The sequence below is a fragment of the Bradysia coprophila genome, assembly GCF_014529535.1.
Source record: "Bradysia coprophila strain Holo2 chromosome IV unlocalized genomic scaffold, BU_Bcop_v1 contig_106, whole genome shotgun sequence".
NCBI lineage: Eukaryota > Metazoa > Arthropoda > Insecta > Diptera > Sciaridae > Bradysia > Bradysia coprophila.
The window spans coordinates 5,332,052-5,359,179 of record NW_023503372.1 but is presented as its reverse complement, the minus strand read 5'-3'; the positions used below and the strand labels follow the sequence as shown (position 1 = coordinate 5,359,179).

The following is a 27,128-nucleotide window of genomic DNA, read 5'->3' as shown; positions in this document are numbered from 1 at the left end:
ACATAACAATAGTAATCACAGGTATAAAGTGAGTAAACACCGAAAAACACTCTTTACGGGATTGAACTTGAGCTAATATATTTTTATGTTTTTGGATGATGACACTGGAATGAATAAACAAGTGTATACCATGGTACCATGCCGTATAGTCGTGCAATATTAAAGAATACAATTAAATAATAAATAAAAAGAAGCTTTATTGGTTTGGCTGGTCGCTTTTGCTGCTTTTTCGGATCTTTTTAGTGTGTCGAACAAAACAAAAATTTTCTCAGTTGATTTTCATAATACGAATATCGCTGTTTGGGGCCATCCATAAAGGACGTCCGCTCTATGGGGGTGAGGGGGGGTTCGCCAAAGTGTGACCGCCATACATTTGTGTAGTGGAAAAGTGCGGACAAGGGGGGAGGGGGGTCTAAAATTCCAGAAAAATCGCGGACGTCCTTTATGGACGGCCCCTTTCCGGTAAATTAACGCACTTCCAGCTGCATGAGTGATCATAGTGGTCAGCTGCAGAAAGTACTCTATTTTACATGAAAATAATTTTACAGTGTTTTGCGTTTGTATGATACACTGTCCAGTTTCAGTACTCTATTTAGAGTACCACACATGCTTGAAGTGCGTTGGGTAAACCAAAATCTCTAAGTTTCTTCTGTCAATGTGTCATAGACCCTGGCAGAGCAAGCGGACAAGTAATTTTTCTAGTGAATTCTAGCAGAGCTCTTGAAAATTAAATCTTGAGCTTGCTCTCATTTGGAATTGTTACTTTTTACTTACCGTCAAAACTATTTCCTCCATATTCAAACGAATATAATGAGGCAAAATCTGTTTTTAGATGAGCAAACTGACTATTATATTCATTTCACTATTGGAATTTAATTTATCTCAGTCGTTTAGAGCAAATTTGTATTTACTAATGTAAATTCCTGATTGAATTTTAAAATGAATTAATTTACAATGATCAGATCGCTCACATGGCTGAATTAAAGACCTTGAATATGGATTCCTTCTGTTAGCATTCAATTTTTTATGTAAATATTGTAAAAATATAGTCTTAATATTGAGATGTTTACACGCTTTATTAACTACACTTGCATCGAACATGTGTCTGGACTGGAGTCTAGACCCGTACGAAGTACTAAGGTCTTATACATTTGCGACTACGTTTTCTTGAAAGTGGTTTTCGTTTACAGACCTCTACCACTTAAGACGCAAATTTTTATAGTTAAAATTTTCTTTGATAAATTTTTTGCGTTTTTTGGAACAAAAGCGGACCCGACGGTTTTCGATAGGCTTTGGGGTCCTCTATAACCTCCCAAAAGTCCCTTTCGAAAAAATGTCAGGGAATTGAAAAAATCAAGAAAAACCGAAAAACCAATTCGTGGAATTGGCCTACATTTAATACCTACTTTCCACAAAAACCTTTAAAAACTATTTTTTACTAGTTATCAAACAATTATAATTCATTTGCAACCGATATTCACTCATTTTAACAATAATCGTCGAACAAAATTATCGAAAAACTTGCATGGAATATTCTTTGAGGCGGCCATTTTTCAGCATGTAAGCAAATTTTCGACATGCGAGAAAAAATTTTGTTTCTGAAAAAAAGTTATGACACGTTGCTTATAAAGTGTTCAGGATAGTCCAAAGATGTTTATATGGCGGTATAAAGTCAAAGTTTTGTTTCGCGGAAGTCGATTTTTTCATGAAATTTTGACTTTAAAAATTCATTTCTCGCGAGTAAAAATTTGTTTTTTCTGGTTTTAACTTGTTTTGGATACTTTGGGGTATCTGGAATGAGGTGAAAATAGATTTTCAAGAAAAATTTTGGAAACTCGGGTTTTGGTGGAACATCGAAAAAATGCTTACACTTAGCCTTACTTTTTTCGGTTTTTCTCGATTTTTTCAATTCCCTGACATTTTTTCAAAAGAGACTTTTGGGAGGTTATAGAGGACCCCAAAGCCTATCGAAAACCGTCGAGTCCGCTTTTGTTCCAATTTTTGCGATGTCTTCCATATAAAAATTTCTAATTGCCCCATACTATAGGCCCAGAATAACAATATCAGTTATTTGGGAAGTGAACACCCTTTGAGAGTTTCTTGTTACTAATATCGTCAGTTTCTTTAGAAGTAAACTTTGACAGAAAAACCTGATGGAAGTTGAGGAGAGCAGGTTGGTTCGGTCGAGAATAAGCCAAATTCACCGAAAAGCCTGATGGATGTTGAGAAATGCTAGAGAAATTGCCTCGAATCCCAAAATCTAGGAACCATCTTTGGAGTAGGTTGAACTCGTGCGGTTACCTAGATTACCTAGATTACGAAAAAGGAATTCTTTTGAAAAACAGCCTACCGAAATCGGACCCATTTTCTAGTGGAATTTTGTATAATAGATTTATTTATAGAAAGAACTTCAACCCTTGAAGCCTAAACCACTTTCCACAAAAAAAAAACGAAGCTTGTGTGGCTAGTGTGAGGTGATTCAAAACCGAAAATTAGCACTTTTCTTACAAAAATTTTTCAAAAGTTACACGAGCCGTACAGGGTAATCACATATACTATTGAGCCGAATAGGGACTTATTGGTTTTAAAATTAATCCACACTGAAATATGTGCAATTAAAGTTTTCAACCATAAGAAGTCCTAAAAGTCCACTGGAAAATGCGTCCGATTTCGGTAGGATGTTTTTCAAAAAAATCCATTGAAAACATTAATTGTAAAGTAACTGTAAATATGTTCCTTAGTCCGTACACATTTTTTTTTTGAATTTTTGTAGTGTTTAACATGCCAGCATAATGTAAAACCAATGGTGAAATTTCACATTCAACATTTTATTCATTCCAAAAACGTTTTCAACAATTTTTTTTACCTTTTCCTAAATTTCGCAATAAAAAAGCCCACAGTGTCGCAGTAAATGTCGTCACACAAGCGCAGGCGATCTCGATCTGGCCCAAAACGTTGAACCAAAATTCTTTGTTCATCACTCAATCCAACATCCGACCAACCGGGACCACCCAACAGTGGATCAGCGGAAATGAGTTCGATATTATCAAATTTGTTGAGAGCCCACTCAACAATCTCTTCATTTTCTGCACTCGTCACCGTGCATGTGCTGTAGACCAGAATGCCATTCCTTTTCAGCAACTCGACTGCCGTTTTGAACAGCTTCTTTTGCACGACCGGATACGATCTGAGCATCTTTGGCGAAATGTCATTTCTAAGTACGGGCCGGTTACCCAATGCACTACATGGAGCATCCAGGAGTATTTTATCGAAACAATTACTTGGAAACGGTGGTTCTACGATATCATATCCACAATCGTCGTCCGACAGTAATTTTGTCGAGTCATACGCAAAACATTTCACTGAATTGAATTGGTATGACTTCATCTTGTCCTCAAGGATCTTCAGCTTGTTCGGCGTCTTATCGATTGCGATGATCAGGCCTTTGTCTTTCATTAATTCGGCTAAATGAGACGTTTTATTCCCGGGTGCAGCGCACATATCCAACAACGTTTCGCCCGGCTTTGGATTTAGCACATGTGCACAAATTACGGAAGGTAAATTCTGTAACATTGCTCTTCCAGCAGGAAGATATGAATCTCCAATGGACGGAACTTGCGAGAGCGTCGATTTAATTTCGATAGCGATGCCGCTGGAATTATATTGTAATCTGTAGGTAGGGCATGTCATAGAAATCTTTAAATTCTAAATTGTACCTTGGAGTCATGTTATTGCGAAATAATTGATGGCGTTGCATAAGTACGGTACCAGTGGCAATAATACGTTTATTTGGAGACTCAAACGTTGTTGCACCTCGTTTGCATATTCCATCAATGTCAGCAAAAATATTTACGTTCTCATTTAGACCAGTATTCGTTTCCATAGAAAGAACACCTGGTGCATAGAGATGAGCTCCTGCGAAAATTTACGCTGAGCTGAATTGAACGTTTTTCTTGATTTTATGCTCACGGAATACCTCTCAAAATTGACGCAGAACAGCTAACATCTACAACGACTTCCTTTCCATCAGGTATGGCTACCAAATCGTTGCACTCCTTCAGATTATCAATCAGAATCACTTCCGGAATATCTTTTATGGCAGAAATGTTGGGACATTTGCTAGAAGGATGGTGTTTCTTAAATGACTCCAGCAAAAGACTCTTTATGTCGTCTGTTGAACTTCGGAGTAGATTTACACGGATGCAAGTTGTTTTGGGAGTGGTACATAGCCACTCCAACAGATGTTGGACCTGCACAAATGTTACAAATTTTATTTTTCAAAATAATTTAACATATTCAGTGGTGAGGAGTTTCACACTTTTCGTTTTTTGCTTCGAGGAAATCGCGAATATGGCGCTTTACATTCACCTAATCAATTACTTTGAGGCCAGTCCATTTAAAGTCCACGAATTTCATATGCCTAAATAGTTACACCCTTTGGAACAGTAGACACATACTTTTTAGCTGTAAACTTAGGGGAGGAGAACGCAATTTTATTAGATGAACGGTAGAACACTTGTTCTGATGATCTACCACATCGCATCGTCACAGTGACGACAATCATCACAGGATGTGAATTTTTTGTGTCAAAATCCGTACAATTATCGTTAACCTTATTTTCTTACTTAACTTCACTCTGATTTGCAGCGCCCTGGGCAGTGAGCCTTACAGTGCCCCAAAAACTTTCTTAACGATATTTTTACGTTCATGTTACAGAATACTTTCAATGTCCTACTTTCTCAGCGCCACTCATTCTCCCAGCGAACGTGTGTAAAGATGTTTGAAAATAGCAGCGCCTCCATGTCATCTCTGAAGTGTAACTCTATGGAAATATCCATGAATCGTTCACAATAGGTGCGGTAGCACCGAAGAGCCAAAACCAAGGGGTTTCATCACACTCGCCAAAGACCATGTTGTAAGAAAGTTTCAATTGATTTTTGCATCCTAGTGTTGCGAAATGATTATTTACGACATCGAGTGCAAAGTACCGCAGGCCTGTACATCGTGAGCCTAATAAAGTACTTTGGACCAAGGTTCTGAAAGAACAGGTTAAGACAACTCTGAGTTGATCATGAAGGCGGTGACACACAAATTACGAAGTTTTATGAAAAGGGGAACTTAACAAAAACAAAATTCCTAATTTTCCTAAAAAAAACATTTTCTTCAAGTTGATTTCTCACACAATATGTACTGAGTGTGTTTATCAATTTCGGTGTCACCCGCCTTCGTGGCTGCCTCAACCTGTTCTTTCAGAACCTTGGTCTAAACCTGTTTTTTCAGAACCTTGCTTTGGACAGAGACTCATACAACGATTTATGCAACAGAGGCATCTAAAGTTTGCAAATTTTGAACATTATGATGCTGAGCTGCATAAAATGATTTTCTATCCTTAAATAGCTCTTCTTTCACATGCAGCATTAATTTTAACCGACAAAATATTCCCCATACAAAACACCCAATCATTTAAAATCGAGCAACACTGTTCGCTAACGCATGAAATCATAACGCAAACTTGTACGTAACACCCTCTATGGTAACGATGATGCTATAATTGAAGTGTCAGCGGTGTCTTCGTATCGTTCGTATTGATTGTCGTGTAGAAAGATTAGTTTTTTCATTTTATTGTGAAATAATTCTCATAAATAACTTGGATTTGTGAATTTACTGACCTGTGTTGCGTCTACCTGTTTCTTTAAATGATCTTCCACTTCTGGATGTTTATGAAACGGTGATCTCTGACAAAACATATTGCTGTGTGTGTGTCCGGTCGTGAAGTGAAAAATTTTGTTTACTAAATTTGACGCGAGTAATTTTGAGTTGTTTTAATTTCAGCATCCGATTTCGGTAAGATTTGATTTTGTTAAATTGTCATTGAACTTTCATTCAACTTATTGAACGGCGTACGAAGTGTTGTATTTCATTGAAATGTGGAAAAAAAAGTTCCAAAAGACTTATTTTCATTACGAAAAGACCGAAAAGGTTGAAATTTCCAATTCGACCGAAGACAGTGTTGTAGCAACATTCTACAAACATTATTTATGGTCTAGTACTGCGCGACACACATTTTTTGTTTTGATTACAAACGAGAAATCGTCAGTGTAAATTCGGATTCCGATTTTTTCTTGCAAAATTAGAACTATTTTCGAATTGTCTAGATTCAGTCTGAAGAACAAATTTTATTAGAAACCCCTGCATAAAAAACACATACCGAACGAGCCAATCTTAATCTATAGGCTGCTGTCAGTGTCAAAGGCTTTTATTGACAAATTAATCTTCTAGACACAAAGGAGAAAAATACGTTACACACACCAATATTACTATGTCGAAGTATGTACTAGTGTGTATGTGTAGTATGTAGACACGAGACACTAGAGAAGTACAAAATTTGATACCATGATATCAACACGAAACCTAGTGTTTTGTGATCCATAGTTTCCATTTTTCTACTTTTCAACAGTTCTTCCTGTTCCTTATTAGTCCTGATCCTGATCCGTTGACGTGATATATTGAGATATTTGTAGTCGTCTGTCGTCAAAAGGACGTCTCTTAGATCACTTTTTCTTGTGAAAACCCTCTGGACTGGTTAAGACACCTACGAACGTATGCCACAGGCGACACCCAAATTTGATATAAAATTATAATCAAACGAAAATTGTCTTCTCAGTTCGTCACGACGCCATGTCCGTTCACACTAAAAAATTTAAAAAGAAATTCCGTAAGACTGAGGAACATACACGAACTTTTTGACTTTTCCCCTTAGTTCCTGCTACCCCCAAATTAGTTTCTTCGTAATGCTCAAAACAAACGAGGCATATTGAAAACGTGTTTTGGTCCTAGTTTTCATTGACAGATGCAGCAGTCGCGATTTTGAATAGAAAAAGTTCTAACTTCATTTGACAGTTTCGAAAATTTCGTCATGAAAAATAGGACCAAAACACGTTTTCAATGCCTCGTTTGTTTTGAGCATAATCTTTGTGTCCATACGAGCTCAACAAGACATCTGCCCCTTTGTGACGCTTTGTTTTGTTAATTTTTTTTTTCTAGAATTTTTTTGGTAAAGTTTTCGCTTTTCTTTTTGCGAGTCGAAGCTGTAAGCGTCACCCCTACCAATATCAATTTTTTTTTGTAAGTGGATAAAAAGACTTGCGTCACTGTAAGTTTTGGGCGATGGTCTATGCTAGATAAATACAATGTCTGAAACAGTAGCAATTGTAACCAACTGTCTTCTTTACAATCTGACGTATATCTCTTCGACTTTCTTTGTGATATCAATTTCAAATCTCAGTTAGCTCACTAAAAATCAGAGAAATGATAAGTTGGTACATACCCCTGTGGTGAGATAGAAGGAACATGTGATAGACATTTGTCTTCTATCTCGCCATAGGCGTACCAACTCATCATTTCTCCGCTAAAAATGCCAATCGATAAAAAATTTATGAAAAGAGGTGACAGAGTGAGCAAAGAGTACAGCTTATAACACTTGTCAGTGGTGTAAGAGTGACCAACAGAATTTTATCCAAATACTGTGCTACTCACTATATCTGTACTCGTTGCCTCACAATTCCATTTAACCTAAATTTCTAATGAATTTTAATAAAATTCTATGAAGAATAAAGAACGAACTTCGAATCGGTCGTCACTTTCCGATTTCTCATAACCAATGGTCAACGATCTCAGTGATAGATAAATGCAATGTTTGAATCAATATCCAATGTAAAGAACTGTCTTGGCTAATATCTGTATTTATCTTCGACTATCTTTGTGATATTAATTTCAAAATTTAGCTAGCTCACCAAAACGTCCCATCAATACACTACAAACACTGCAAACGAAAACGTAATAGTTCTCTGCCGCCGCAACACGGCAACACTGAAATAAAACGAATAAATACCAATAAAACGAAGATTTTTGTTCAGTCCAGATGATACGGACTGTTCTGCTCGTTGCAATGGTTTTTTACAAAAAGAATCCGATTTTTATTAATTTAATTGGAGAACTTTGGGCATATTAAGGGTTAATCATAGCACTGTACGGTACCGTCCACCACCGGTTCGAAAAACATTTCGGTACATTTGTGGTATTGTCGGTAATGAGCTGGTAGGTATTACCGGTATTGCACAGTTTGTATATGAAATTTCAACCTAACAAAAACGAAAAAATCGACGATACACCAAAAAAATTGTGTTCGAAGTGTCATACGTGGCTGCGGTACACGTCCGCCATTAGACAGTTTTCGACACAAGACAGTTTTTTCGAATCAGTTACTTGTCTGTAAAATTGTATTTGGATAAAAGTTGTAAGTTAAATTTGATAAAAGTTTTACGAAATTGTTCGCGATTGATCTGGCTACGCGATCCGATTGAATTCCAGTGCTACTTTCCCGTATTTTTTCGACAATATTGATACGAAATTCTCGTTGGGTGGCAGCAATATTACAGTCACACACTGTACCGCTGACAAGCAAAAATTTGGATCAGTGGTTTTTTTCGTCGATTTTTTTTTTCAATTAACAAAAAACATTTCTCAGATGTTCCGTTGAGTCGTAAATTGTTTTATACTGTGCTTCAGTCGATGAATGAATTGAAAACAAAGAAATTGAACTTTGTACGCGAAATAGTTATTTATATTGATGAAATGCCGACGTTCTTTGTGCTGTCGTTTTAATACAGAATTTCGTTATACATTACATATTCAACCCTAATGGTTGTGTACTACGAGGAGTGAACACCATCTTTCTTTTTATTGTATTTAACAGGTGTGCTTTTCACAAGAATCGAAAAACTGATTTCGATGCAATTTTGTCATTTTGTTGTCCCATAATCTGAAGCACGCTAAATTCGAGGACGAAGATTTCATGCGATTTCCGAGAATCGTTTTTTCTTCTTCTTCTTTTCTTTCAACTTACACGTATGACTCATTAGTGCTTACAAATTCAAGACATTTACTATCATAGCCCGATATCAAGTAAAGTGTAAAATGGTGGGATTATATTGTAAGAGTTCGATGACGCATTGTAAATTTTGTTTTAGACGTTCGCTAAAAAACCTGTGAATTATGTGAAGTCAACTGCAAATTTTGTTTTACCAAAAAAATGATGATTATTCACGTGCCACTTTGAAATTAGTGAGATTTCCAAATAATTTTTTTTTGTCTCGTTAAATTTTGAAAGTTTTGTCTCTCGGTTGTTGGTTCAATATGTGGTGTTAGTGACGTGGACCGATCGTCACAATGTATTTAAATTGGCGAAATTGCCAATTTTCAATCGACAATAAAATTGTTTGGATCGAACGCAGATCCATTCAGTTACGCAATTTCTAACCTTTTCGATGTGCGCGGTGACGAAACGAGAATTCACTTATTTCATTAGATAAGACTTATCCGTGTCATATTGGCGGTGGATTTATTTGCACGATCCGTTTATGTCGGATGTGATGCGTGTCGAATACCCTTTTCAAGTAGTCTTCATTTAATTGCCTCCACCTAGAAGATCATTCGTCCACATAACTTGAATTTAATTGCAAAATTATCACTATCGATTGTCTGTATTAAAGCGATTCTAAAACACCAACGAACTTCTACGATCGTTTAATTGATCTTCCATTAAAACCACTATATTTGTACTTGAATGAACAATTAGACGCTATTACCCGTTGACGACTATCTGTGAATATTCATTGTTGATCTGTGTGTCAGTCTGTCACACTTAGTTTTATCTCTCACGCTGGGTTAGTATTACAGGCGTTAGACATTGTTATCTGACTGCAAAAGTGATGTTGTTAATAGGGCACACGTTTTTCACGTCTTCATGCAAACTTTTGGAGTTCATTCAGTCATTAGTAGCAACACATACACATTTTTAACGATCCTGATACAGACCACTCTTTCCGTTGTCGATTTCATGTCGACGTAATTTTTGCTGACAAAATGAGTTTTTCGTTCGAGTTTTTTCGGTCACAGAGCAAAAACATGTTTCAATACATGTTATCAAGACGTCACAGTCTTATCAACAGATACCAGATTCGTAATGTGAATGACTGAAACATATCAATGCCTTTGAGTGTTGAATGCAATAAAAAATTCTGTTTTTGATAAAACAAAAATTTGTTGAAGAAAAAATGGAATTTTTCGGTGGTTTCTCATTGATTACGGCACGTCCGCATTGATTGAAAATTGTTTTTGTCTTGTGAATTGAACTAACTTTGTAAGGTCCTTTGCAGTAAGTAAGGACAGGAAGTAGAAAATAAAGAAACTTTGATCAGAGTTTTTGCTTCTCGAGAAGGATCATCCCTAAAACGTTAATTTAATCTAAGGCCATATCCATCCTAGGGCCCCATGCAAAGACAGTATTTTTGACATTCCAACGCATTGTGAATCAACTTTTCTTTTCTCATTTTCTTTTAGGTTTGTCCCCTGAATTGTGTGCGTCTCGTTTTTCTTTCACGGTAACCATTTACGAAGCCAACTAAAAGACACGATTTCAACATGGGAAATGTATTCGCGAATCTGTTCAAAGGATTATTTGGCAAAAAGGAAATGAGAATATTGATGGTCGGACTCGATGCAGCTGGTAAAACAACAATTTTATACAAACTCAAATTAGGTGAAATTGTAACAACGATACCAACAATTGGTGAGTACGATTTTCTTTGGATTTATTTTGATTTTGATTTTTGGAGTGATTGACTTTTCCGTTACGGTTGTTAACCATACCATCGGAACATAATTGACGGAATTGCACAACCGAATCCTCTAAAAAAATTGTCAGATCTGAATCTTTTAACTACTTCTCCAGTTCTTTCTTGTTTCCTTTTCTGTTTATTTAATCAATTCGATTTTCCCTACTTTTCAACCTCGTTGTATGTCTCAAACGGGTTTTTATTGTACAGAAAAAATGAAGGTTACCCATTGAGTCCATTGAGAATAAATTTTCAAATTTTTGTTTATTGAATAACCTGTTGTCCCTGACAAGCTGAAAATTCGTCTTGTCGGTCACAACAATAGTTTCAGTAAGAGTTTGGTTTATAAAATTCATGTTTCATGAGGCAACAACACACGATTTGGTTTTACGATGTAAGGTAACTGAGATGTGCCTTTCTTCGTAGACAGATAGTCCTCCCTAGGACACTACTTGCTCTCACAAACAAATGTGCCAGAAAAAACAAGTTTCGTCGTATTTAGTAGAACAAGACTTGAAACCACGTCGTACACACGACGATCTCATTTCTTCAAATATGTTTTCAAGTGAAGAATCTGTTGAGAACGAAAACTCTTTGGCACTTGTCAACATACCAACGTTTCGTTCATTCCAATGTTGACTTTCTTTTACCTACAGACAATAGAGTCAATGTTTGCTGCAGTTGTTTGTGAATAAAAATCAATATTTGCTCTCATTCAATTGCTATTGGTCAACTCTCATGCACACTTACCGAACAACGCTTCAACATTCTTTGAATGGTCCATTTCGAGAAGGTTTTCTACCTTCTTTATTCTACTCCCGACACAAAGCGAATCATTTGCATGCCTTTTGTGTTGTCCATCTTCACATTGAGAATGCATAAATTAGGATGGGATGTGCACACACACACACAACCGACTACCGTATTCGTATTCACAATTTTTCATTTTCGTTTTCATTCAATATTTTGGTAAACAATTATTGATTGAATAACCACATTAGCATGTTCTGGTGTTGAATTAATTTTCGACAATTGGTTGTGGGTCACACCATCACCAAAACACAAAAGTCAACACACCAAACAACATGATCGCATGTGTACAATTGTGGCGTATGTAAATTGTAATTCATTTCCGTTTTCTTCTTAGGTTTCAACGTCGAAACTGTAGAATACAAGAATATTAGCTTTACAGTGTGGGATGTGGGTGGTCAGGACAAAATTCGACCGCTCTGGAGGCATTACTTCCAAAACACACAAGTAAGTCTACAGCCAACAGACAAATTGCAAATTAATCGCAGACTGTATACGAGACTGGATGATAACAAACGAGCCATTGGAATGCTACGGACTAGGCTAATTTTTGAACATTCCAATTGATCGTAATTTGCAGTCTCGTTTGCCGTTCTCTGTGTGACACATGTATCCAAAATAAATTTTCGTTTCCGATTTCCAGGGTCTTATTTTTGTCGTGGACAGCAATGACAGAGAGCGTATCGGTGAAGCCAGAGAGGAATTAATGCGAATGCTTGCAGAAGATGAGCTCCGAGATGCAGTTTTACTTATATTTGCCAACAAACAAGTACGTTAACACTGACAATGTTTCGACCATAAGCGGTAGTTGCTTAGTCAAATACCACTCCCAAACGATATTTTGACAGCAAAGATTACTTCGATTAGTATTAGGATAATGTGGATGACACACAGGGTCTCAGCATCTTGGCCTTTAATAGGCCTGTTCTTCCGTCCCACGGCATCTTCGGATGAATGCTTACTGTGTTGGATGATGCAGTTACACAGGAATGTTTTACGATTCATCATGAATGCTGGGCACTGACAGAGCTATTGTTCTGCTGTTTATGTGTCTCTGCACCTTTCACAGTCCGGTGAATCCTTGAAACCTAACAGTTTCAGGTGATAATTTAGTGAACAGTTAGGATGACCTTTTTATGTACTTCCCGCTAATAGAGAGGAGAACATGGAGAACCTTGGAAAGATCGTCACAACGATTACGGTCAATTCTTGACTAATATTTTAACTTATTGTGATCTGCTTAGATAAATGTCTATGTGCACTTACGTTGGCAGTTTGTTTGAACAATGAAAACTCCGCCTCTTTGCTATTGTTTGAACGAACTGTGATCCAACGATATAAGTGAGCATCTGAGAGACCTTCACACGTTCAACCTTATTGAGTTACAAACGGCATGACAGATCCAACAAAATCGTAATGGGTATACCAAGTGATACCTTTTATGTTCGAATATTGGTAGCACTTGGTAACCGCTCTGTATGTAAGAAGAGTCATTTTGTGAAAACTTCGAACGAGCTGTATAAAACTCGGTGGTTTCTAAAGTGTATGCAGCAAGTGGTCCGCGGGACAGGCTGGGATAGGTCAATACAATGGTTTGCAATGAAGCGGGGAAAATCTTCGTGCGGAGGAGGAGTTGTAAGAAGAAAATATGTGAAACTTTCCGAAGTGTTTACAAATAGCTCCACCGACAGATCTGGAAGCCATGCATGTCGTTGGATGGGGATGGCGATCCTTACCTGTCATAATTTTTACGCAAGTGTCCTATGAGAAATTCCCTAAAATTTCAATTTTCGAATCCTCCTCCACTGCTCATAAGAAGTTTTTCGTCAATTTTAACAATCCAAGGTCTTCTAAACGTCTACCAACCACCAAAAGTTCAGATGAAAACACTTCAATTTGTCGGGGATGTGAATCAAATACCGTGTTGAACACTTCAGTGTTTAGATGATGAAATGATGCTGACACCCAGCAAGGTCCCGCGGATCATTTGCTTCATACACTTTGTAAAATGCCAATGACTAACTTTCAAGTTGTTCGAACTTTTCGCAAATTGACTCATATTCCAATTAGACGTGATTCAGTGTCTATTAATAGTAATTTGAATTACCAAATTTATTAACAAAATTACCGAAAAGAAGGTCTGGTAATTCTGTAACTTTTGGTAATTTCGGTAATTTCGTGGGTAAATTCGGTAATTCGAATTACCAATAATAGGCCACATCGTGGCTGTGGTAATTAGTTTCCATACTCAGAAAGGGACCTGATTTTTCGACACCCAAAAATCTTATAAAACAATTTTCCCCTTCCAGGATCTACCAAACGCAATGAATGCTGCTGAAATCACCGACAAGCTGGGATTACATTCACTGCGAAACCGAAACTGGTACATTCAAGCCACATGTGCAACTAGCGGCGACGGTCTATACGAAGGTCTCGATTGGTTGTCCAATCAATTAAAGAATGCAAATCGCTAAGTGTTTTTTCTTTTTGTTTTGAATAAACTATTTTTTTTCCAACAACGGTCAAGTAATAATTTGCAAGAGAAAATTAAATTAATAAAAACAGAAGAAGAAGAAAAAGATAATTAAATGAAAAATCCAAGAGATGAATTTTTGAAGAAAAGGAAATAAATGCCACACACACACAGATACACCGTACACACAACATCTTAAATGAATAAATTTTGAATAAAGAAAATGTTTTGATTAATAAAACAAGAAGAAAAGAAATTTTAAAGAAAAAAATATTAAAAATGAAAAGTAAAAATAATTGTAATAAGTAAACAGCAGAAAAACCACTCACACACACAAATATAAAATTTAAAAATTTAAAAAAATATTAAAGAAAAGGAAGAACATTCAACTGAACATCTTAATTTAAAATAAAAATAAAAATACAACTCCGGACAACCGGCAATCTGAAGAAATGGAAAACATTCGTAAAAAATCATTTTCTGTCCCACATTCAACTTGTTGTTAACATAATGCGAAATAAGACCGGAAATGATTTAAAAAAAAAGAATTATATTTAAAATACAAACAAGAAGATGAAGAAGAACCAACGACACACAAAAGAAACTAAGAAGAAAATATCCCGAAAAATTTATAAACAAAAAAAACAAAATTTAATTATTTTAGAAACTCGACATGAACTCAATAAACGAAAAGTGTTTAATTGAAACGATTTTAAAACACAAACAAAAAAATTTCGTTTTGTTTCTTCAAACAAACTATAAATTGTCGTCTCACCCCCGGTCCACAAAGTTATTTGTATAATGTGTACAGGACTACCAAAGTTGTTCCGTTTACGTATTAGAAAAGATAAAAGAAAAATATTCTTCTGTATAATTCCAACCGCTGTCTTTATGGTTTCACTATTTTTTTAAATAATTTTTTTTTGTCAAATCAAGAATCGGAACGATGAGAGAAAACTTTTCTCTGATTCGAAAATCCGATTCGATGTGTACCGCAGTATAAATCTAAAATTTAAAGAAAATGTTCGAATGATTAAAAAAACAAGAAAAGAAAATTTGAAATGGATTACTGAAGCAAAAGAGACGAAGACGAGCGATTTCAAGTGTGGCTAATTCGTTTGTATGCTGTGTCCGTTTCGAATTCTAATTATAATTAATGATAAAAAAAAATACAGAATGAAAACATTGCTTTTTTGTGCATGTGCAACGTGTCCCATTCGGCGAAATTTTATTCGTGTGGGGGCTACATCTTACCAAGTTCGTTACACTATTCCTTTTATCATAATAAAAACGAAAGAGAGGAAGAGAGAGAGAGAGAGAGAAACGCAAGGCAGAGAAAGAGAGATTGCAGATAGAGAGGTGGAGAAAGAATGAGAGAGGGGAGAGGAGCGATAGAGCAAATAAGAACCTACCACCCATCGAGTAAAACATTTACCATTAGTTGAGGTAGAGACTTCATATTACCAAACGGAATTTCTTTCATTTTTGTTCCGATCAAATTTGCATTGATTCACGTTTATCACTTGACTTTAATTTATTCTCAGAATTGTTTATTTTGAATTATATATGTTCGTCTGTTTCGGGTGTTAGTGCTAATTGTATGGTGGTGAATCAATGCAAATTTTCCTTTGTTTATACTATTCAATGGATCGTTTTCCTATAGTTTCGATTGAATTGATCATTATGTTCATGGAAGCGAGTTTCCAATTTCACATTTTGAGAAACCGTTTTTTTGATTTTTTGTTGTTGTTGTCGTAAATAACCGCAATTTGTAGTTTACACTGCGCGATGAATTTTTGTAATGGACACGTTGCATTGTGCTGCCGTTTTTTATATTCTTTATTATTGTATTTAATTAATATAATTTTGAAAATAAATTTAATTGATAGGATAAACTTTGGTTTTGTCTTTGTTGTCGGTGCGATTAACGTACTAGATCTACTATCGACGTCACTGTTGTTCAATTCTTTTGTATAAGTCAAAAATCTTCCCACAATTTGTTTATTCAACTGAACCTACTTGCTGAAAATATACAATGACAATGATGTTCTATACCATCGTTAAGCAAAACCGGAGAAGAATGTCAACCCAGGCGACCTGTCGGAGTCTTTAATCACTTTTTCCTTCGTCCAATTCAACAACACTAGTCAACATTGTTCAACAACATTGTTCGACGGAATTCGCGGTCCAGGAGCTTGTGTTGGCACAAAATTTCATGGTAACTGGTCGTTTGTTCGTTGTTCGCAGTCAATTCGTGTGATAGATATGAAATAAGAAAAGAGTGACAGATAAGCAAGAACTAAGAATGTTAGTCAATGATGATCAATCTGCAGAGAGAATAAACCCATACCTCCTCAGCGTCTCACTCGTGAACTCCAAAACTCCGAAAAATCATCAAAAAATATTCCCGAAAATTCATGCATTCGAGGTTCTGATAAATACCATCCGAATGTAATCGATTTGCATAGCTCAAAGATTAAAAAAAAAAAAACTAAAAGTTTCGCGACCTTTATTCTGCCGTGAGCAATGAAAGAGAGGTTTAAGTGATGTCATTGTATGTGTGAGCGAGAGATCTCGTCACTAAAATCACCCAAAACCACTTACAGTGGAGGTATGACGCAAGTCCTGTTATCCACTTACAAAAGAACTAATATCGGTGTAGGTGACGCTTACAGATTCGACACGCAAAAAGATATGCGTCACAAATGGCAGCTGATGAGGAAAGTACTTGAAAGTCTTATCAACAAAAATCTTACCAGAAAAACTTTAGAAAGAAAATTAAAACAAAAAAAAATTCCGTCATAAGTGGCAGATGTTGAGGAAGGAAAATTTTTGTAATTGTGAAATATATTGCTTTAAAGAATGGAATTCAAAGGGAAGAAAGAATCATCTGCCACTTTTTGACGCAAATTTTTTTATTATAATTTTCTTTCTAAAGTTTTTCTGGTAAGATTTTTGTTGATAAAACTTTCACGTACTTTCCTCATCAGCTGCCATTTGTGACGCATATCTTTTAGCGTGTCGAATCTGTAAGTGTCACCTACACCGATATCAGTTCTTTTGTAAGTGGATAACAGGACTTGCGTCACACCTCCACTGTAAGTGGTTTTGGGCGAAATCAGTAAGTTGTGATTTTTTAGAATTTAATCGAAGGTAATAGACAATCATATTGTGCAGTTTGAACGAAAATATTCTTCTTACAAAACTGTATAACTTTCTCTTTGATCTGAACCTTCCATGGAAGCTTTTATTTGACGAAAATTAAAAATTTGACGAAAATCGAAAATTTGACAAAAATCGAAAATTTGAGGCACTTAAAACGCTCATAGCTCCCAAATAAGCGACTTTCTAGGTAAACCATGAAACACGCATCGACTAGAATCTAAAACTCTATAACTTTGTCTTTTACACGAACTTTCTATCTGCCATATTTTCTCAATAGCTTAACACGCTCATAGAGCTCCGAAATTATAAGCTTTTATAAAAATTCCTTCAAATTAGTTTCTTAGAATTACGTCCTTAACATACCCTGAAAATTTCAGCCAAATCCAAATCCAGTAAATTGAAAAGTTTCGTTGTAACAAAGGTTGGTAAAATTCATCAATTTCAAAATGTATGAAAATCCATTTCTTCATACAAATTTCCAAGTTTTAAAATTTGATATCTCGGCCAAATCTTAACCTTATGAGGCGTGTGATAGCTCGTTGTACTCGTATAAACGACTAGATTACGAATAAAATAAGTAGGAAGTAGTAGGAGCGGAGGGCGAAAAGTCAAAAAAGTTGTATATATATGTTACTTAGTCCTGCGTAAAAAATTTTTGTCAAATTTTTCAGTGTGAACGGACTTGCGTCAGGGGCTCGTAGACCATGTCATTCTTCACTGCATCGTTATTGCAACGACCAATAAGAACAAGAGACACGAGAATGACAAAAAAGTTTCGTATATCCGAGCTGAAGGCGAAGTGTACAACTACATTTGTGGGAAATAGTTGCCGAAGCAAGTTGCTTTAAAACTCACGAGTGAGTTTGCAATTATTACAAAGGTGTTTCCGATGTAATGAAGTATGTAGCAGCATCCAATGTATTCTCACTCCTACACCATGGGAAAGTTGATTTCCACATTGGAATGGATCATTTTCGCAGGGGCAAATTGCTTTGTAATGGTTTCCTTTCGGATGGAGCAGTGAGTAAAATTATTACGGCGTCGTTCTTGGACCGACTAATGCAAATATGTAAAGAAAATATTGTCATTACCAAGGTTAGTTATTAGTCCACACTCCGCGAAATTCCCCATAAAGCAATTAAAAAGCAGAACACATCTGGCACCTACATATAAAACCAGTAGAACAGCAAACAATTTACATAAATAATTATCATTGCTACGACCTTAGAGAATGAACTTTTCACTTCATCATAAATAGACGTCTTCTTCTGGTAAGGCAGAGAAGTAAATCATTTTCAATAGTTGTTTTACGCGCATCATGAAGACGTTACATTTAGTGAGTAATTTTCTCGGTAATTCCTTTATTGCATTGAAGATCCGGGCTTATTTTTTTTTAAGATTGTCATCGCACTGTGTGCCTTATTAAATGAAAGTTATGCTCAAGCTCCGAAAAAGGTATTCGCCCATTATATGGTTGGTTTCGCTTTTCCTTCCGATCAAAACTTCTTCGATAGCCAAATTAAGAGGGCGAAATCTGCTGGCATCGACGGATTCGCTTTGAATGTTGGCAACAACGACTGGCAGCCGGATAGGTAAAAACGCGAGGTTTACACAATTGATTTAAGGCGGAAGCTAACAATGTCTCGATAGGGTTGCAAAAGCTCTTGCTGCTGCTCAAAATAATGGCAACTTTGTCATATTCATATCCTTCGACATGGCATCGCTTGCATTTGACAGCAACGCCTTGACTCGTTTCCATTTTGCTGCCAGGCATCCGAATTATTTCCGTGTGAATAATCGACCGTTTTTCTCCACCTTCGCCGGGGAGAATAACGACCAATTTTGGAACAGCTGGAAATCAAGCAGTGGACTGAATCCATACTTCTGTCCTAGTTGGCCCAATTATCCAACAGCCAATTTATTACAATCACATTCGGTGGCTGACTGTATCTTTACTTGGAATACATGGCCGGCATCCAACTCAGGTCCTGATGCATCGTTCGACAATTCTGGTGACAAAAATCTTCTTGCGAGTGCCAGAGCGACTGGTAAGACATATATGGCACCAGTTGCTCCATGGTTTTATACGCACGTTTGGGGACAGGGATGGTCTAAGCATTGGATTTTTAACTCTGAATTGCTTCTGCCACAACGGTGGCAGCAGATTGTTGAATTGCAGCCCGATTTCGTCGAGTTCGTGACTTGGAATGATTATTCTGAATCGAGTTATATTTGTACGATAGGCAGTGATCTCCCTGCAGATATGTCAGGAATAACAGATATGATCAATAATCCACAGCCCATGAAGCATGACGCTTGGTTAGATTTATCCAAACATTACATTCAGTGGTACAAGAATAACGCCAGACCAGCTGTAACGACAGAACAGTTTTATTGGTGGTATCGCATTCATCCGAAAAATAATGTAAATGGAGAGCCACCGCAGTATCGTAATGATGCTAGAGATTGTGTCGTCGTTCATTCGATTGTAAAGAATGTGCGTCCCCAGGGAGGTGTGTACACAATGATAATTGATTTGAATGGAACGAAAAGCAGGTACACCATTACGAAGCTTGAGCAGACTGAGTGCATTCCTTTCCCTGCCAGAGTTGGATATGTTACCATATCTTTGGAGGGTCCAGATAAAAAAGTTTGGTGGGCTGAAGGCAAGAATATTCCGCAACAGAGCAGTGGCAACAATTTTAACGCTTTTGTTAATAGTCACAGTTTTCCGAGTCCTTAGGATTTAATTCAGTTCTTGTACCTACAACAATATGCTATACTGAGACGTACTGGATCTTGGAAATATCAAGTGGTTAAATACAATGTTATCGGAAAGATATTTTTCTTCCCATTAGGTGTCACAAGCTAAACGAGATTTCTGAAAAGAATGATCCAATAAGTTGCAAAGCTTGAAAATAAAACGAAAATCCGGCAGTTTTTCTAATTTGAATCGTCAAGATCTTACATTTTCTAACAATGATTTTTCCCAACGCATGCGAGTAAATAGTCGTTTTCTCACCCCAGGTAAAACGTCAGGAGCCTTTGTTGTGAAATAGTATATTAGAAGGCAACAAATTTGATATTTCGTATCCAGACGAGTGAAAGTGTCAGGGGGCTTTAGTCCGAGGTACTTTTACTCATCCGTATACAGTGAACGACATCTCAAATGTCTCACTGTCATTTTTTTCAGAGAATGTCATTGTGAATTTGCAATGACAAAATAAAATTCTCAGAAAAATTTGACAGTGAGACATTTGAGATGTCGTTCACTGTACGAAATATCAAATTATTTCCCGAGTATTGTATGACGTTTTCCTTTACGAAGGAGGGAAAGACTTTCCCCTAGGGACGGAAAGTCCACTTTCCCTCCCTAGTAAAGGAAAACATTGTGTTGACCTAGGGAAAAAAAGTTGAAAATTTCATTTTTTCAGGTGACTTGTGGCCCTCGCTATGTTCAACGTATTAATAACTATTATGTTTACTACTTATCAGAGAGGGAACAACAGAATCAATAAATAGACTAAATATGGAACGATGTGCCATTTATAGTAGTTTCCTCTCGGGTGAGTCCAAGTGAGTGATTGTTTTGTAACTTCATTAAGCACATTGTTTATTTTGGGTCGAAAACACGTTGCCATTCGTTATAGCTCATTCAATATACTTCACAAAAGGGCTCCGTCTGACTATAATGTTCTTTCTTTCTACGTGCGAACAGAAGGCATCTAATATCGAGTCTTTGAAGCTTGCCTTACTTTGCCATATTATGAACGTCAAACCATCAAATCTGTTACTTCTTTTGTTTATCATGTTGACTGTTTGTTTGATACAAAATCTTTTAGTTCGTATCTCAGGATAATAAGCTTGGAAACTCAACGAGGTTGAATGTGTTGTGGTAGTGTGTGAAGGGCATTTATGGAAGTCCACTTCCTTTGGCAAATTTTTTCTCCTCGACATAAATTGCTCAGAGTGACCAGAAGCACCTATCGTATAAAGAAAAATCTGTTTTTTGTCATAATCCTAATTTCTTGTAATAAACATGCAACCAGTTGTTAAGAGTTTGTTACTTCCAGCTGATCCTAACGCCAGAGCACACCTGTCTGCGTAGGATCCTTTTGTAAGGATAATAGAAAAAAGCGTTTCAACTTAAATGTTAAAATGTTTTTTATTGACTAGAGTATGTTTAAGTTTATGGAATCCGGGTAAAATTAAATCTTTGGTATGTGATCGGAAAAGTGTAAAATGCAACGAAAAAGAATCTCTTAAAATCTCGTAGCTTTGCTCGGCGACGCCGGTATCGTCGATTGCTCTGAACTGGAATAGCTCATAGGATTTTGATTTTTACGCGATGCACCTCTCAGCGGAAGTGTGGGAATTTCACTGGGCGATTGTCGATCCGAATAATTGTCATTCGAAATGCCGCGTTGACGCATAGCTGGATTGACGCATTCGTAAATGCTTTGCTCCGATATGTACTGTGTGTTTTGAGCAAATGCTAGCGATGTTAAGGATGGTAATGCTTGCGCTAAGTCGGTTCTGGCTATTCCACGGACAATCAAAAAACATCTCGGTATTAATATGCCACCGAGAATGGCCCAACCGGTTCCTTGCAGACCCAACGGAACGGCCGCATCTCGCCAGTAGTCTCCGAATAATGTACTGAATGGAATCCATGTGGACCAGACAGCGACAACCAAAATGGTTGCGATTGTTAGAAGCAACCCTTCTTTATAGTTGCGTTGAGATCGGAATATAAACGGCAAGAGTATGACTAATATTGCCAATAGACAACTATCATAGGCTAGTAATGCCCACAGCCAATTTCCGTAAAAAATGTTGTCACAAGAAATCGATTCTTTTGCAACGTGCATCAAAACAAGCAATTGAGTAGACAGTCCGATCTGGACCAAGGCACTGAACATACAGATTACACTTTGAACGTAACCATTAACGTGCGACAAAAATCCGCCCTCACTACCGATTGAGGCGAGCATAACCGCACGGCATAATAATAGCGAAAATATCAGACTGTAGCACAGGGTCAGCAAAAAAATGCGAACGGAACAAATGGTATTCGAGTGGTCCACTGGCCGGACATAATATTCCAAAATTTGTTTGTCCGACGTGTACTCCATGCAAAATGGGACAAATGACACGAACAATACCACCAATGATATCAGTAATACGATCGTTCCAACGGGGTTCCTGGAACGTTAGAATGTGAGTCTTAGCTCAACTCTTACGACCTTTCTCTTCTTCTGCTTTACTTACCCCTCCAGAACGTCGTTCATATAAATGCGAAAAACGATAAACAGCAAAATAACTAAACTGATCAGAACGCCCAGCACTGAAATTGTGAGACCGACAGCCACCCATGCTTCGGGCTTAATTCGCCAATACATGTCCGAGTAATGAGTTCTGATGATAATCGGTTTTCTCGCCCCATCATCTACTTCATTTATTGCTGTTGATGCTGTTGTCAACGTCTCGCACGGAAAATACTGACCCAATTTCGTTTTATTGCTAATGCTGTTCTCGTTATCGTCTTTGTAATGATAGAACGTAGTCACATTGCTGACAACATTGATTGAAGCCACTTGTCTTAGGTCCATGTTGTGAACACTTTCATTGATCGGAGCCAACACTTTCTGAATTAGGTCTACGTTTAAATCGTCTGCATATTCCCTCAGCGATAAACTGTCGAGGAACTCCATTGAGGTATTCAGTTTCATTGCATTTGGAGTCCACGTCTTAAATTCTTTGCAGGCCGATACTTCGGTGACTTGGGTAATATTACACATTGATGTTGTTCTGTCGATGAATGATACTAGGTCGCTGACGATCGAACTGATGATGAAAATATTCGACAGACCAAATTTTTGTTTGCGATCGTCTAGTTTCAGTTGAATATCCGACTCGATAAAGATGTACGCCCCGTGTGGCAAGTCTAAAATGTGGTTAGATTTCAGACAATGTCATCGAAATTGATTTTCAAATCACCTTTAATCAAGCCATCGACAGCATACATTGGGATGGCGAAAATGGTGCCATTTTCGTCAAGACTATCGTCCAATAATACATCATTCCCCAGTAAAAGGTAGACATTCTCTACGTTTGGCATTAACTTCAAACACAAGTGTTCATTCCTGGCAGACTGTAGAAATTCATTCGCAATCTCAGATGTTTCGGCTTTCAATTCAACTGAAGGAATTTCATTATTTTTCCATGGAAATTCGTACAGCAGATGGGCTATGCTCGGAAACAATATCTGTGAAGATGATGGCATTTCCCAAATATTATACTCAATTTCAGCTGCAATGGCTTCGATAATTGGCCAAAGGCTGCTTGATACAAAAATTCCGATGGGATGAAGAACGCATTGTTCTAAGTACTGAACTTCATCGACTATTAGCTCTCTTATGTCGTTCGGTTGGAGAACGGTTATTGATCGAATGCCTGGAAGAATGAAATGTAATCCTTGCATGAGCCTTTTACGAGTTGTAATGTCTTGGATTTACGTCTTAAGAAACGACGATATACCTTTCAGAGTTTATTTTCAATTATAATTATAGCTACGAAATGACCGTGAATGTTAGAATTCATTGCAAACTCATAAGGTTTCTGATTTTGCCACAATAATAACCACAGCATAAAATATCAATAAAAGTGTACGTGTGGTACGTGTATGCATATAATGTAAGATAAGCGGATTTTTTAAGGGTTTGAGTTCGAACGTCGTTTGAGTTAGGACATCGATGTCCACAATTTCCTTAATAATTAATTTTAATTGAAACAGTGTCTGTGAGTGTGTACAGGAATTACAGGGCGATTGGTACGATTGGTAGGTAAACCATTCATTTGAACAAACTGTCTTTTTTTAATTTTGGGGGTTCGAGAAAATCGTGAAGAAGATTAGACGTTTTTGAATGATCTTGCTAAAAGGATTTTTTAAGCAATTCTTCTCAGTCCGGGCTTAGCCATACACAAACGTATAATTCTCGAATCTGTTACTTCTTTTTATCTAATCATTTTTTAAGATATTTTCTGAAAATCTTTTACTTCAATAGTTTGAACGTAAATTTCATTTCATCAAAACCAAATACAGTCGTCTCCTTTGAAATGAGTGACACATTTTGTCTCGGCTGTTTTTCAGCTGATCACGCATACGAACAATAAATAGCTACTCGCACGCGCTGGGTAATGGTCAAACCGTGAGAAGCAGAAAAACAAGTGAAACGAAATGCATATCTTACTTCAAAGGCGCCCACTGTCATCTGTTATTTTTGTCGATAAAAGATGCCAATTTCATTCATTATTTTTATTTTTTCCAGGGACTATTTGCCAGGCAAAACATTTTCAGAAATTTTCCCTAATTTTTCCATCTTTTCCATATTTTTCAAAAAAAAAACCTATTGGGAAAATTGAAGAAAATCTAGGAAAATGCGCGACGATTCAAGAAAATGTTTTTCCAAAAATTGTCACTGCCAATTTTCGTATTGAAATTCGAGTTAGGTGTAAAGTATTAAATTAATGAAAACTGGGCAAAGTTAATAACATTTCGCTTTGTCTTTGCGTCTGCATCGCCTTCAAGGATTTTTCGGTAGAATCTGCCTTTCAATCATGTCTTTCTAACTGCCTTTCAAAAACTGTCAGTGACTCAAAAACGGAAGAAGCACATTTCACTACACAAAACTGCAATTTTTTTAGGTCGCACACTCACACAATCCCTAATCATCAAATCATTAAAATTGAAGTATTAGAAAAATATGCATCCGATGCATGCGATATGCTGTCTCACGAAGATTTTGACCCTATCAATTGACAACATTTCATTGAAAAATGAAATGAAAACGGAAAAGCAAACGAAAGACGAAAAAAAAATCATTTTCAAACTTACCCAATGATAGCTTCGAATCAATGGAGTCACTGACCCGCTTCAATACATATTGCGAAGGTAATGGGTTAATTGATATGACTGTAATAACAACGTCTCCATGGACATAATCAATTTTATGGTTGGTGTTATTCAAATCATCCGTGCAGGTAGAGCTATTTGTCCATGGTACGATATCGGGCGCATCCGATGTTGTATTTAATCCTGATACAGTTCGATATTGTACCAATAGAATGGTGAATAAAACGACTCGAATGCCTGCAAATGTATTGTTGAACACATTGAATGGAAAAATTGATTTTTTTTCTTTGTCAGTTGTGGTTCGAGTAACTTACAATTATTGTCAAGAAACGATACCAGCCAAGCCTTCATTTTTAAGTTCTCCGATTACGTGTCTATTCATAAATTATATTTCCGTAAAAAATGTTTTGTTCAGCTTTTGTCAACGAATGGCTTCTCCTTAGAGTTGTTCTCGTCGACTGAATGAATAAATGAATAAATTTCTTATGTTATTTCAACGAGAAACTGTTACGGGAAATCGTTATATCAATAAATGAAATTCAATTAGGGCACACTTACGTTGGCGCTCCACTCAAAAACGAGTAAAATTTTCTTTTAGATTTTCCATATTTATGTGTCGGGTGCACGAACAATTTTTGTTTTCGCTCAGAAATTACTATGCCACCACTTTTGGACAATTTTAAATATCAATTTCTGTGTGAACGACTGCGTTCGTCCAAAAACAATATTCTTAAATCCATAGCAACAACAAATAAACAACAAAAACGGTGCAAAAAGCAACCTCCTTTCTAATAAATTCCTTGCACCTGTTCCTAATTTTACAAAAATTTTACTTGTTTTTGCTAAAAATTTCGTTTATTTTATAAACAAACTCTCTACGATGATCGAGCAAATGAGTAATTGCACACTGTTCAATCGGAAAATTCGTTATTCAAACTAAAACCAAATAAAAATTTGAAACTATATGGAGTGCGACCGATTTCATGGTTCGATAAGTTTTCACGTTGTTACCACACATAGGTATGTAAGGTTTTATTGAAAACTTATATGCGTTCTATTAAACTAGTCGATGTGAGGTGTATTATATACATGAAAGTATGAACTAGCAAATGCAGAAACGGCAGGGTGTCTATTAAGACCAAAATTAAGTGTTGGAGAAACTGCGATGCTAATGCGGGTACTTGCTGAACATCGTTAGATGTTAATCTATATAAGGATAACATCTGCTACTTCTTTTGTTTCAAGTATCACTTCGTGTTTCATATCAAATCTTTTACTTCTTTTGTTTTACTGCACTGTTTACTATAAGAAAATACTGGTCAGAGCTAATCGCCTATTTATGTCATCGTTGTCGATAACAGATGACTAGCAGTTTCTCAAAACTGGATTGTTTATTGATGGATCTCTCTATTCAAAAATTCGTAAAAATCTTCTCAATTGTTTGAACAACATCGGTTGTTCGGTTTATATTTACTCGATCCTACACCTACTTATACTGTACAAACATACAAAGCTGTCCGACTTCATAAAAAATTGCAAATATTTCATGAACTTGAGTCATGAAGAAAACAAAACGACAAAAGATTTTTCTTACATTTTGAAGCTGAATTCCCGGACATTGTTAATTCGGTCGATTTCCGGAAAGATTGTTGAGGGAAAGTTTAGATTTTGAGTTGTATGTAGCCCTAGAGAGACTTTTTCGAATTTTCATTGGGTTTTTCGAAGATTATTTGAACTAACTGTACCGAGAAAAAACTTCGGCACAAATACTTACCTCAAACAGGGGTGATTAAATCTGTTACTTCTCTTGCTCTTGCTTCAACCATGGAAATAGTTCTCATTTTAAGTTGACCTTTATACCAGACCACTTTGTCCAAAAATCAGGTGATTGCTTCATCGAAATAGTTGTTCAATATTAACCAATGCTTTAATCCTAGTTAATTACAATACATATAACACTTAGTACAACGGAAGAAAGAGATACTATCTCAGCCGCGAACCGATTCAATCATAATGTTGTCTGACTGACTGCAACATAGTGCGGTTGAAATTCGAACCTACTCAATAATTAATGCGATCGGTCACCACA

The 27,128-nt window shown here is 36.6% G+C and overlaps 4 protein-coding genes across 6 annotated transcripts; 2 read left to right on the top strand and 2 right to left on the bottom strand.

Moving 5' to 3' along the window:
• Positions 1-2,841: 2,841 nt before the first annotated feature.
• Positions 2,842-5,793, bottom strand: LOC119070685 (tRNA (cytosine(72)-C(5))-methyltransferase NSUN6). Of its 2 annotated transcripts, none has more exons than XM_037175133.1 (4): positions 5,670-5,793; positions 3,977-4,250; positions 3,717-3,915; positions 2,842-3,652 (listed from the first exon to the last, which is right to left on the bottom strand). In XM_037175133.1, the coding sequence occupies exons 1-4, from the start codon at positions 5,745-5,747 to the stop codon at positions 2,863-2,865; spliced, it is 1,341 nt and encodes a 446-aa protein (XP_037031028.1). In that variant the 5' UTR covers positions 5,748-5,793; the 3' UTR covers positions 2,842-2,862. The 2 variants fall into 2 exon arrangements, with proteins under 2 accessions (XP_037031028.1, XP_037031030.1); XM_037175135.1 differs by lacking the exon at positions 5,670-5,793 and adding an exon at positions 4,736-4,858.
• On the top strand, positions 5,550-15,210 carry LOC119070686 (ADP-ribosylation factor 1). 2 transcript variants are annotated; one of them, XM_037175137.1, is made up of 5 exons: positions 5,550-5,844; positions 10,402-10,630; positions 11,824-11,933; positions 12,130-12,255; positions 13,796-15,210. In XM_037175137.1, exons 2-5 carry the CDS (start codon positions 10,483-10,485, stop codon positions 13,958-13,960), a joined length of 549 nt encoding a protein of 182 aa, XP_037031032.1. In that variant the 5' UTR covers positions 5,550-5,844; positions 10,402-10,482; the 3' UTR covers positions 13,961-15,210. The 2 variants fall into 2 exon arrangements, with proteins under 2 accessions (XP_037031032.1, XP_037031031.1); XM_037175136.1 differs by lacking the exon at positions 5,550-5,844 and adding an exon at positions 8,174-8,296.
• A 3,104-nt stretch (positions 15,211-18,314) lies between these two features.
• On the top strand, positions 18,315-19,966 carry LOC119070629 (glucan endo-1,3-alpha-glucosidase agn1-like). The gene is made up of 3 exons (XM_037175054.1): positions 18,315-18,460; positions 18,523-18,716; positions 18,775-19,966. The coding sequence occupies exons 1-3, from the start codon at positions 18,443-18,445 to the stop codon at positions 19,865-19,867; spliced, it is 1,305 nt and encodes a 434-aa protein (XP_037030949.1). The 5' UTR covers positions 18,315-18,442; the 3' UTR covers positions 19,868-19,966.
• Positions 19,967-21,275: 1,309 nt separating this feature from the next.
• Positions 21,276-26,062, bottom strand: LOC119070633 (protein bride of sevenless). The gene is made up of 6 exons (XM_037175063.1): positions 25,598-26,062; positions 25,354-25,497; positions 25,022-25,276; positions 23,125-23,580; positions 22,396-23,071; positions 21,276-22,329 (listed from the first exon to the last, which is right to left on the bottom strand). Exons 2-6 carry the CDS (start codon positions 25,388-25,390, stop codon positions 21,387-21,389), a joined length of 2,367 nt encoding a protein of 788 aa, XP_037030958.1. The 5' UTR covers positions 25,391-25,497; positions 25,598-26,062; the 3' UTR covers positions 21,276-21,386.
• Between the last annotated feature and the right edge of the window lie 1,066 nt (positions 26,063-27,128).